Source organism: Leopardus geoffroyi, chromosome B2, assembly GCF_018350155.1.
Source record: "Leopardus geoffroyi isolate Oge1 chromosome B2, O.geoffroyi_Oge1_pat1.0, whole genome shotgun sequence".
Lineage (NCBI taxonomy): Eukaryota > Metazoa > Chordata > Mammalia > Carnivora > Felidae > Leopardus > Leopardus geoffroyi.
Window position 1 is genome coordinate 44,036,254 of NC_059332.1, and position 12,235 is coordinate 44,048,488.

The window sequence follows — 12,235 nt, forward strand, 5'->3', positions numbered from 1 at the left end:
AGAATTTGGAAAGTGTCCTAGGTGGTTCTCGTGATCTTACAGGACTGGGAAACCCTGTCCTGGTGGGGACTGGTCAGTTCTGGAATCAGGATCTCCAGGTTTCTCCCTCGGCTTGTGCAGAACAACACAGCACGTAGACCCCAGCAAGCACCTCGTCTGTGACAAAGCTTAAATCTCTTCCTTCCTCAAAGGGGCTACATGTGAGGACAGAATCAGAGAAGAGACTCAAAAAAGCATAAAAAACTATTAAGACACAGAAGGAACCATTTTCAGGGAGTATGGGAAAGAAGGTCGGGAAATGGAATGCTGGCTTGCTCTGGGGAGTCTTCAATATGAAGCTGAAGCACCTGAACTTGATCTAGCAGGTAGAGGAGGGGGTGTGATAAAGGGAGTATCTGAGGAAGATTAAGCTAATGGCATTAAACCTGGAAGACAGGAGGGGCGAGAGGCCGCAGGCAGGATGCCCTGACAGGGGTGATGAGGTAATACGGTGGCAAGAAACAAGGAAATAAATCATTTCTTTTTTTTTTTTTTAATTTTTTTTTTTCAACGTTTATTTATTTTTGGGACAGAGAGAGACAGAGCATGAACGGGGGAGGGGCAGAGAGAGAGGGAGACACAGAATCGGAAACAGGCTCCAGGCTCTGAGCCATCAGCCCAGAGCACGACGCGGGGCTCGAACTCACGGACCGCGAGATCGTGACCTGGCTGAAGTCGGACGCTTAACTGACTGCGCCACCCAGGCGCCCCGGAAATAAATCATTTCTATGGTAGATAATGACTTGTGGTTCACCAACCTGTTCCCCCTCTTCCTGGGAACACAGCTAGATGATACTTGAGTTCTGGACTATGGAAAGTGCGTGACAGTGACGTGGCCACTTGCGGTCAGGGACCACACAAACCTTCCAGGAGATCCTCCCCCTGCCGTCTCCCCCTGTGCTGGCAAACGTGGAGTCCAGACAGAGGAGCAGGCAGCCCTAGGGGGTGGCAGGACCAGAGTGGAAGGAACCCGAGTAGGGAAAACCATTCACTAAACACTGCGCCGAGCTGTTAGGGCCCACGCTGACCAATAAGATACCTCTCACACTCCAACAGGGAAAAAACGCCGGCTTGCAAAAGTGATTCGTGTTTCTTACTTGTCCCTTGTAGTATCCTGCCGAACAGGTCAGCTCTCTGGTAGGCTCACTCAGTACCCAAACGAGGAGAGGTCGAGTAGCTTTGCCCACGTGGCTCCCCTGTGCCAGAGTCCTGTGGTCAAGCCCTGCCCAGAACTCTTTATCCGCACAGGAAAACTCTGAGGCATTGGTGATAAATCACCACAGGCGTGTGGCAGATTATAAAGACACTGTGGATCCTAGATTTTACGATAATGACTACAGAATGCCGCAGCACCCAAATGTGAACAAACGAACTGCCGCCCACCTGCTGTAGCTCCCGGGCCTCTGTTCGCCGTCAGCACCGGGGAGCAGAGGCGTGTGGTTCAGAAGAGAGGAGCCTTGAGCTGAATCAAGAAAACTGGCTCTGTTGCCATGACAACCTCCCAAATTGGATTTTTAAGAGATAGTAACGGACGCCGAGGTTTTCCCTTCCTCTTCCTTCTAGGTAATGGGCTCCCAGTTGGACTCCATCCACTATAGGGCCTTCCCTCCCTCACCTCGGACGTCATCTCTCCAGCCTGATGCTGTTGCTCTCCTCCCTTACCAGAGGATAATGATTAACGATAAAGATAACCTCATCTTAAGGACCACAGAGGTTGTTACCCGGGGGTGGAATGACCGGCACATGGCCTGTGACACCGTGAAGACCGCCGAGTTTTTTTGTTTTTTTTTTAATTTTTTTTTTTTTCCAACGTTTATTTATTTTTGGGACAGAGAGAGACAGAGCATGAACGGGGGAGGGGCAGAGAGAGAGGGAGACACAGAGTCGGAAACAGGCTCCAGGCTCCGAGCCATCAGCCCAGAGCCTGACGCGGGGCTCGAACTCCCGGACCGCGAGATCGTGACCTGGCTGAAGTCGGACGCTTAACCGACTGCGCCACCCAGGCGCCCCAAGACCGCCGAGTTTTAAACACGTCTCCTCAGATGCGACAGGGCCAGGCAGGCCAGCTTCAGATGATTAAGCACTCCCCTCCCCACCAGCAGGTGGTTCCACAGGCAACGTTCTACGTTGTAAAAAAGCTCCAAATTGCTCGGCCTGCCATCAGCGGTGCCTCAACATCCGACCCTAACTTATGTTTCTGTCGCCTTCCTGCTTCTCTTCACGTTCTCTTTGCCACAGCCACACGACACTCAGTTCTTGGGGGACACCCTGCTGTTTCCTGCCTCTGAGCCACGTTCCCATAGTTCCCTTCATCCTTCCTCTCTGCTCCTTCCTCACCTTTGCTGGCTTCTCTGGGGCCTCACTCCTCCCCCTCAGGTGGGCATCTCCTGAGCACAGTCCCTATTTCTTTACTCCTTCACGCTCCTTCCTCCTCCTCTGGGGAACTTAGTCCTTCAGCTGCAGCTCTGAACAGAAATCCAAACCCACACCCCTCACCCTGGCCTTCCGGTCATTCTGAGTTCAGGCTTTCCAGCCCTCTGTTGGACATCTGCACTTGACTGGCTTGCCATTGCCTCAAACAAAACCCTTCTAGCACTAGAAGATTATTCTCATTAGCAACCACTCCTGTCCTCGCCGCTCTATGGTAGACTCATAGGGTTTCGGGGCTAAAAAGAACTGTAAAACTCAAGCCCAATTAGTTTATCTGCACTCACTCCATTTACAACATCTTAGACAATCATGAACAAGCCCATCAGTGGTGTCACCATCCCAAATATGGAAACCTGTGTCTCAGGAGGTGAATTTAGCAACCTAAAATGTTATACTGTGAATTTATCTGCTGAAAGGGGGTCAGAACAAATGACTTCTAAGAGGTTTCTCCAAGTCAGAAGTTCTACCACTTTATGATCTCGTATCCCATGTTACGGAAGAGGAAATTTGGCCTTAAAGACACTCACACACCTAATATGTGGCCAATCGGACTTGGAGTCCCGGGCTTCTTACTTTTGAGTTCATTCAACTGCCGACCACATCATGCGATACGGCACATGAGCCTTTCCAAGCAGGCACCGAATTAAGGTCCTATCCTGTGTAGAAACTTCTGGTTGCTTCCCACTTACTTGTGATGGAGCAAAAAACATTTACCGGCCACTCACAACCCTTCCCACTGTTAGGTTTTTTCTACCTTATTTCCAACTGCACCCCTCCTCATAGGCCATTCTCTTCAGACAATCTTATATACCCCCTGGGCCCTAATATCCTCACCTCATTCTGCTGCTGGACCTGACCTGGTTGCCACTCCATGAATCCTAACCATTCTTCGAAACACAACTCAGGTCCCACTCCCCCCGAATTATACCTGGAAACATCGTTCAGGACATGCTGGTCCCTATACCTGCACCCGTCATTTCATTTCCTGTCCTTCATGAGGCACTGATGCTTGCTTGAAGTTTGACTCCTCAGCTGCAAGCTCATGGACTCCTAAGACCCTGTCTTCCTTGCTCTCCAGCAGCCCCTCTTGAGTTTCCATAGAGCCTGGCACAGAATAGGCAGCTTCATAAGCATGTTGGGTAACTGGTTGATTGGTTGGTTGGTTGACTGACTGTTTTCAATCCCTTAACTCCAAAAGTTCTAAAAGTTCTTTATCTCACGAATATCTCCTTCATGTCTACCTTTTAAAATTACTGGTCACTCCCGGGGCGCCTGGATGACTCAGCTGGTTACGCGTCCGACTTTGGCTCAGGCCATGATCTCACGGTTCATGGGTTCGAGCCCCGCTCTGGACTCTGTGCTGACCCCCTCAGAGACTGGAGCCTGCTTCAGATTCTTTGTCTCCCTCTCTCTCTGCCCCTCCCCCCTCCCTCTCTTTCAAAAATAAACAAACTTAAATAAATAAACAAACAAAATTACTGGTGACTCCGATGTCATAACACAATATTACAGACGATAAAAGCAAGTTATAAAAGAAAGGTCGAATGCATTCCTTTCCTCCCTTTCCCGGTTTATTTGTGCTCAATCCAGGGTGATGCACGCTAGTAAGAGTACTTGCCTCAGTCTCGTCCACCCTGCGAAACGCACGCTTCAAGTAGGGGCTGGACTTCACGTCGCCCTTCGGATGCCACTATTTGTACACCTCTATTTACCCATGGTCTGGGCTAGTGGCTCTCAGTCTTTGATAAATCCCAGAATCACCCAAGGATAGCTTCATAAGGAGACAGATGCCTGGGCCTTACCGAAATCCTCCTAAATAGGGATCTCTGAAGAAAGGGCACGAGCAAGCCGGTGTATGTATAGAAGCTTTGCAGTGCCTTTCGCACACCCCCAAACCGAGCGCCATTGGCCCAGCTATTGTTCACCGTGGGGGCTACAACACATGCAGTTCAAAGAATCTTCCCACGGAAGCAGAGCGAGAGGGTGCTGGTAGAAGTTAAAACTCCATTTCTTCTTCCCAGAAAAGATTCATTTAGTTTCTGACGACAGGCTCTCTATCTTATTTATCCTGAAAGAATTTCCCATCTCAGAACTAAGCTATTACTTCACTACATGTATGTGTTTCCAAAGTAGATTCTCCATCAGGGAGCTGGCAGACAGATTTCCCAGGTGGTTGGAGCTGACCCCTCAGAATGTAAGCAGAGTCAGGTCTAGGATGCCCTGGGTAGACAGAGAATCTTTTTATCACTGACCCACATCTTCAGGAAAGCCACGCTTACCCACTTTGCTCCTTCACGATTTCTAGTCCTCCAGCCTTGATGACAAAGACAGATAAGGATGTCTCCTGGGTAATAATTTTTAAAAATACCAGATATTGAGAGTCTATTACGTCTTGTATTGTGCGGATAGATAATACACATAGACACACGTGTATATTTTCTAGAAGAGCAGCTATGGCTACTCAGAGCTGGAAGGTTGCTGGGGTGGGGGTGGGGGGTCCTCCTGAAACCAAAGGTCAGAGACTCTAGAGCCTTCTTTCTCATCTAAGGGTTAAAGGTATAGGCATGTTCCCGGTGAGCCAAAGCCCAGTGACTGGAAAGAGAATGACGCCCCTAAAATAACATCCCCACAAGAGGCCTGTGATGCCCCCATCCCCCCCAGGTGCACCCCTCCCCCCCCAAGGGTTTGATGCATCCTGACCCAGCCCCCAGGGCTAACGTGGGAGTTCCCTTGGATGAGGGAGCAACTGATGGGGAGGAATCAACTTCCACTGAGCTCCAGAAGCCCAACCACTGGTGAGGGATCTGCACACACCCTGTGGCCAGGCCAACCACATAACTTCAGACAGCGGCCTCTGGGGACACAGAGCAGCGCTTCACAGAGGCAATCAGATCCAGTGACGTTTGTACTCAGCTCCAGCAGCGAGGCAGAAGCAGGTAGGACTGAGTCTGTGGCTTCTCAGATACACCAGGGTAGGAGAGCTCATGGGCTTGCCTTCTCACCAAGGACGCTGTAGCGGAAGAAGCTACATTTTTGCCCCAATTCATGCACAGCTCATTCAATGCTCACACCAACTCTACAAAATATGTATTACCATCATCAGTATTGCCCTGGTTAAAACAGAACAAAACAAAACAAGAAAAACAACAAAAAAAACAAAACAAACAAAAAAACAATTGTGGCACAGGGAGCCACAACAGCCTGTCCTAGCCGGCATGGCTGGGAGCCCACAGCCTGACCCCAAAGCCAGCAATTCCTCCAACACACCTCCTGCCGCCACCAACAGGGGCCCAGCACCTGGCAACTCAAAAGGAATCAAGATGAAAAGGTTTTTACCTGACTGTCAAAATTGATGAGTCTTTGCCCCGGGGAGGGGCGGAGCTGGGGGGAAGGGAGGGGAGCGAGGCAACCTAGAAAAACAACTCAAGGCAAGCGGGCAGGGAGGCAGGAGCTGAATGGACTTCGCCTCTGCAGACCCACAGCCCTCACCCCCACCATCTGCCACGGGGCCTGAGGCATACGCCAGTTGACCTCTGACCCTAGCACTCCCATGGATGCGTTTCCGGAAAAGATGTACTCATGGACACAGCAGGGCAGGTGAATGTGTGCACTGGATTATTGACCTCAGACCCAAACCTGGAGTAGCGGAAAAGAAAAACAGCTGCTTAATAGGATGAAGGGGATGTCAAAACCTAATGATCCCCTGCTCAGGCAAGGTGCCCAAGGTGACCAGGCAGCCAGTGGGCCGCCGGGATCTGAGAGGGAATGTCATAACATGTGATCCTGTCTGTTCTGGAAGTCAGATGACTGTACTATGGGTTACCATGACTTGACTTGTGCTGTGCACCACTGTCAAGAGCCTTCTGGATCACTCAATAAATAAAACAACTAGTCATTTCCATCAGACAATCAGCAGGATGCCGTTTTATTTCCCCCACGCTGAACTGAGGCTTATTTGACTAGACCCCATGCACTGATTGTTCTGGAGTCCTGTGGAGAGGGCTTTATAGTCCGTCAGCATCTGTTAACCGAGCACAGATTGGGTGCGAGCTCTCTATCAACATCACTCCTGATGACGATGCCCTGAGGCTGTTACAAATTCTGGACATTAATCCACACTTGTGAGGCCACCTATTTCAGAGTGACAAAAGCTGCCTGCAGTCAAACTTGCCTCTGATCATGACTCAGTGACTCTGTACCAAAGCTGCACCCTGGACTCGCCTGGGGGTGGGGGTAAAAATACCGCTTCTGGGTCCCACGCCCCTACAGAGACATCCATGTAATTGACCAGGGAGTAGCCTGGCATAGGGAGTTTTTACAGCTTCCCAAACAATCTGAATATGTAGCCAAAGTTGAGAACCACCAGTCTCTATTGAAATTCACCGCCCTGGCACCAAGAGACATTTGTAGCAAATTGGTCTAACCACCTTAGTGGTTTTCTACTTTTGGGGGTCTAAGGATGAGACTAGGTGAGAAGGCATCAATGCAGATGGGAGGAATGTCTTGATCTAACCTACTCAGCACATCCTGTGTTTGTTTTCCCAGAACCACTTTCTGTTTTGCTTTTACTTCCTTGCTCTTTCTTCGTTCTATACACCACACTCACTGCCACTGTCAATTTAACCTGCCGTCTTCCTTATGATCAAAGTCCAAGCTGTGTGTGATCTCATTTAGTCTTGAAATAGCCCTGCAAGTGAGGAAGCAGCCAAGCTTTTGTTCCTTAAGGCAAATCAGGGGCCTGCAGATCAGGAAAGGTTTTATCTGACATGGAATTCCTATCATTATTTTACTTCTGTGTGTTTATAGCCCTTTTCATTTACGAAGTGCTTTCACCTATTTGCTCCTGTGGAGTCCTCACAGCAAGTCTGTGGTGAAAGTGCTTTCATAACCAGAGTAGCCACACATCCTGATCTACCCCGAACAATTCTTAGTGGCACCTGTTGTCCTAGCCCAATTATTCATAGCACCCCCTTTCACTCTCCAACCAAGTGTCTTTGTCGGAACAATAAATGATATGATCACCTTATTTATGACCATCCTCTTGTTTTTAAAAGAGGCTACTAAGGCTCGTAGAAGTTAAGGAATTTGGAGGCTCCTGGGTGGCTCAGTTGGTTAAGCATCCGACTTTGGCTCAGGTCATAATCTCACGGTTCTTGGGTTCAAGCCCCGCATCGGGCTCTGTGCTGACAGCTCAGAGCCTGGAACCTGCTTCCAATTCTGTGTCTCACTCTCTCTCTGCCCACCACCCCCCGCTCCCGTCATGCTCTGTCTCTCTCAAGATAAATAAATAAACAATAAAAAAAAAAAAAAAAGAAGTTAAGGAATTTGTTCAGTCATCAGCCAATTAAAAGCAAAACAAGACTCGATCTCATGTCCTGTCTCTCCAAACCTCTGTCCCGCCCACGGGGATTATGAAACATTAGATCAGAGCTGATTTACTCAAAGCTTTCTTATTGTTGATGCAGAAATTAAAAGTGTGAGGGAGATAATCTCCTAAAAGTCGCTACTACAATGTTCTCTGCAAGGAGTACAGAGCAAGGAGAGCAGATTCCTTGGCTGCATCCTATGACTACATTAGAATGCATTAGTTAAGTATCAATGAATTGTCCTCTTGGATGGCCCTCAAGAGCTTAACTCAGCAAAACCAGGTACAAGGCCTAACATGGGTATTTGGAAAAGAAAGAGAAATTCAGAGTCCAAACTGCTACATAGGAGGACTGGATCTGAATGTGACCAGGCGTGTTCAACCATAAAACAGGTGGAATCATCATTCTTACTTCCCTGGGTTGTTACACAGAAAGCAAACTGTGGCTCACTGAGTGCTCTCACAGCAGCTAAGTCCCACAAGGTCCCTGTGAGTCACTTTTTTTTCGTTCTCTTCATTTTTCACGTGAGGGAACCAAGGCTCATAAACAGGATGCTGGGGATCCAACAGGATAAGGTATTTGAATGTGCTTCATAAATCCTAAAATGCTACCATTTATCATTATTATTATTATCATTATTATTATTATCAGCAGCAGTAATAGTTAACAGATGATAATCAGTTGATGTGGGCTAGAGTCATGTGTCCTTGAAACTCCCTGGGCGACCCAGGTTTTGAATGACGCACCCAGTGGACAGGCCAGGTGGAGAGAAGGTCCCTTCCAGAAAGTTGTTGAAGATGACACATAGGATTCTGGGTGGGGTCCAGCCTGACCGAGAGGCTTCCTAGAAACCAACCGATCCTGCCTTGCTGGAAGAACCTCAGGCACTGGACACCCTCCACAAGAAGGCCTTTCTTCATGAGCATCGCAGAGCTAAGAGAAATGTCAATTCTGTAAATTGATTCTGGAACTCAGGACATTGTTTCCCTAAAATAAAACCAATCATCACCTGGACAGGATCTTGATTTCACAATCATTTTTCAGCCTTTGCTGCTCCCTATAAATGATAACTACAAACCCAGAATTGCAAAAAAGAAGGGGGAAAAATCAAGAGCTTTCCTCTCTGATTTTTTTTTTTTCTCCCATCAGTCCGGTTTTTGAGCTAATCATGAAGGCCTGCCTGGTTCTCATGGATTGCCTTCCTTTAGGGGCAAAACAAATAACAACACAGGCATTTTAGAATTCTTTTGGGGGCACTGAGGGCTGTGCAGTGAGCTTTTTGTATACGTGGAAAAAACCTTCAAAGCTGCCAACACGAAGTTCCCAAGGTGCAGGCAGAATTGGTCTCCGTGCCTAGTAGTGGGTCAAAGGGCTCCTCTGACTCTAAAGAGTCAATTTGTGTTTCAAATAGCTTTCAGGAACTTGACACTATGAAACTACCTGCTCCCAGGAAATCTGAGAAAGTCCTAGAATAGCTTTCTTCAGGGAGAGCAGCGAGCCTCCTGGCTTTGTTAAAGCTCTCCCTGTTCATTCCCTTCCCTAGGCCACAGGACTGGATGGTGAGGTTCAGGGTGCCCGCTCCTGGCCCTTGGTCCAACAGTGCCCAGCTCTGGAGAGGACTCGACCTCTTTCGCTATCTGGGTCTGCCAAAGGACCTGGTAATCCTGCCCAGAGGGGACCCAGAAACCAAATGAGGGAGACAGGAGCCACATCTGAGGGGAGACAAACAGGTTCAACAAAGCAAATGACAGGCATAATTTCTACGGATTATTTTGACAAATAAACCCAAAGAAGGTAACACCTAGCCAAAAAATATTTAACAGACCTTTGTGGTACTAGGGCCAACTGGGGAGGACCACTTACCAAGTCGCAACCTGATGGAGGTTTGGGGATTGTTCTGTTCGGTTTTAGGCATCAAAAGATACCAAAGACCAAAGGGTTGCTATCAAGGTTTATGCAGATTGTATCCTTTTTTGGTGAAAATCTCTCATCAGCTTGGAGATAAGGGCAATTTGCTCAAAACATCTTTCCCATCGCAGATATATAGGTCTTTTCAATTCAGCCGGGAGACTCCTAAAAAAGGCACCAAGGAACTCTCCTCTCCTCAGTCACCTGCCTTTCCTGGGAAACTTTGCATTTGAAGGCTATTTCCCGCCCCCCCGCGGCTCTCACGCCGCCAGCGGACTCCCCTCCCCCCAAGCCTGGCGACTCTCCCCGCACCGCCCAGGAGGCCGCTCTCCGGCCGCCTCAGGTTTCCCGGCTTCTGCGGTGAGCCCGCCACAGCGAGGACTGATCAAATGTTTCTTTCTTACACCGCACCACCCGCAGACCGGGAAACGCCGCCTCCTCCGCCTCCATGCTTTGCCTCCTACAGGTTGCAAATGAAATACAGCCGTTTGGAGGGTAGATTGTTTCTGCCCAGGGAGCGAGGCGACTGAAGTCAGTTTGTGCACTGTGCCCCTCCATCCCAGCCTGCCCCAAGTTGACCGGGTTTTTTTTTTTTTTTTTTTTTGTAGTTGTTGTTGGTTTTCTTTATTTGTTTGTTTGCCAAACCTTGGCATTTCCTGATACTCCCCTGCAGAACCATGATTATGACAATAACAGTAATGTTGGCCAATGGAGTGTTTGTTTTCTGCTTTGCAGGTCTCAAAGCAAGAAACACCTTTGTTTCCTTTGCTTTTTTTTTTTTTTTTTTTAGTAGCTCTCAGCAAAAGAGAGAAAAGACATTTGAAGAAATGTTATTTTTATTTTGCCAAAGATAATTGTCCGGATCGGCAATGTTTCCTTTTCTTCCCTTCCCTCTCTTAGCTCTCTCTCCCACCCGATTTTAGAGGCACGCTCACGGCTCCAGGCAGGTTCCGGCCACCTCCTTATACCTTGAGATGCCCCCTTAAGGACTAGCCAGAATCGCACCGGGCAGGGACCTGTAGCGGCGACCCGCTTGCTCTACAGCGGATCTGACAAACGGCCGGCCAACTCTCCAAGAAGACAGCCACCTGCAAGATTGCACCTGACTCCACAGCAGCCGGGAGCCCCGAAGCGAGGCTCTCTGGCTCGCAGGAAGGCCACCCAAGGGATCGCTGGGGCTGGGCTGTCCTCCCTGGGGAGGGTCCAGCGTCCCAGCTCTGTCCGCGCCCAGGCACGTGAGCCCGCGCAGCCGGGAGCCCGACTGCAGGCGCGACAGGTGCGGCGGGCGCAGGGACGCCGACCTACCTTCACGAAGAGTTCGATCTCGGGGTCCCTGTCGTCCCCGTTAGCTGTCGCCGAGTCCGTCATGCCGTCGGCGCCCGGGGCCAGCGTCCCGGGCCGGGGAGGCGCCACCTCTGCGGCGCCTGAGCCAGCGCTCTGCGCTCCTGCTCCTGCTCTGCGGGGCCCTCCTTGAGAGCGGCGCTTATTATTATTATTATTTTTTTTATTTTTATTATCGGATCTGTTTCTCAAGACGGGAACCGCAGTGTCTGACAGATCAAATGTCCCGAGAGATCACATGCAAAGGAGGAGAGGGGAAAGGTGGGTTCAAGGATGGCAGCAGGTCCCCGGAGCAACAAGTGCCGGGCTGCAGGGAGGTGTCACAGGATCCGCTCCAGTCAGCGAGCCCCGCGTCGCCGCCAACGCGCCCAAAATAGCCGGAGGCCGCGGGGCGGGGTCAGCCCGGGCGGGGCTGGGCGGGAGGGGCGCCCGGCGAGCGCGGCCTCTGCCCTGGCCCCGGCCCCCGCCCCCCTGCCCCGCCGCCCCGGCCCCGCTGGACCGGAGGCAGTCGCGGCCGACCCGGGCTGGCACCGCCGATGAGGCCCCGGGGACCTTATGGGAAAGGTAAAGGGAGGGAGAGGGAGTCCAAGCGAACGGGAAAAGAGAGGGGAGAAAAGATGGCTTTAGGCTTATGTGTCATTAACGATGCTTTAGCTCGTCCAAGTTACTCTACTATTGGCTTTACCCACTCGGAAAGCCCCTTCCTGCCTTAGCCGTGCTCAGAGTGGGGAGGAGCTGTGGGGAGGGGGCAAGGAAAGAAAGGACCCCTATGAGGAGCCATCCTGGAGCTGGGCAAATGGGGTAGGACATGGGGTGGGGGTGGGCAGGGCTCATGTCTAAAGTAGAGGGGTGAGCCAACCTGGTCAGGGGCAGCCGGAGCCGAGCACCCGCGTCTGGCTGATCTTCTAAGCTTACTTTTTCTTCCACTTTCTTTTCTTGTCTCTTCTTTTCATTCCTTTCTTTCCTAGTCAAATTCCGTTCTCTGTTTTGTAGTGAAGTATGATGCACATATGGAAAAATGCACGTATCACAAATGTCCAGTTCAATGAACTGAACTCACCCATGGAACGCCAGATGAAGAATTAAAATACTAACTACACCCCCAGAAGCTCCTTTTGGTCTCTCTTCTCTTCCTTTCCTCCCCCTCCACC

The 12,235-nt window shown here is 50.1% G+C and overlaps 1 protein-coding gene across 3 annotated transcripts in view; it reads right to left on the bottom strand.

Annotated features, from left to right (window-relative positions):
• Nucleotides 1-12,235, bottom strand: part of CLIC5 (chloride intracellular channel 5) — a 162,931-nt gene that overhangs the window by 94,820 nt on the left and 55,876 nt on the right. Inside the window, exon 1 of one of the 3 annotated variants that reach the window (XM_045498442.1) lies at nucleotides 11,049-11,401. The exons of the other annotated variants lie outside the window; for them this stretch is intronic. Coding sequence (XP_045354398.1) covers nucleotides 11,049-11,111 — 63 coding nt within the window. The 5' untranslated portion in view covers nucleotides 11,112-11,401. Of the gene's footprint in view, nucleotides 1-11,048; nucleotides 11,402-12,235 lie in introns of those variants that run through there. 3 annotated transcript variants of the gene reach the window in all.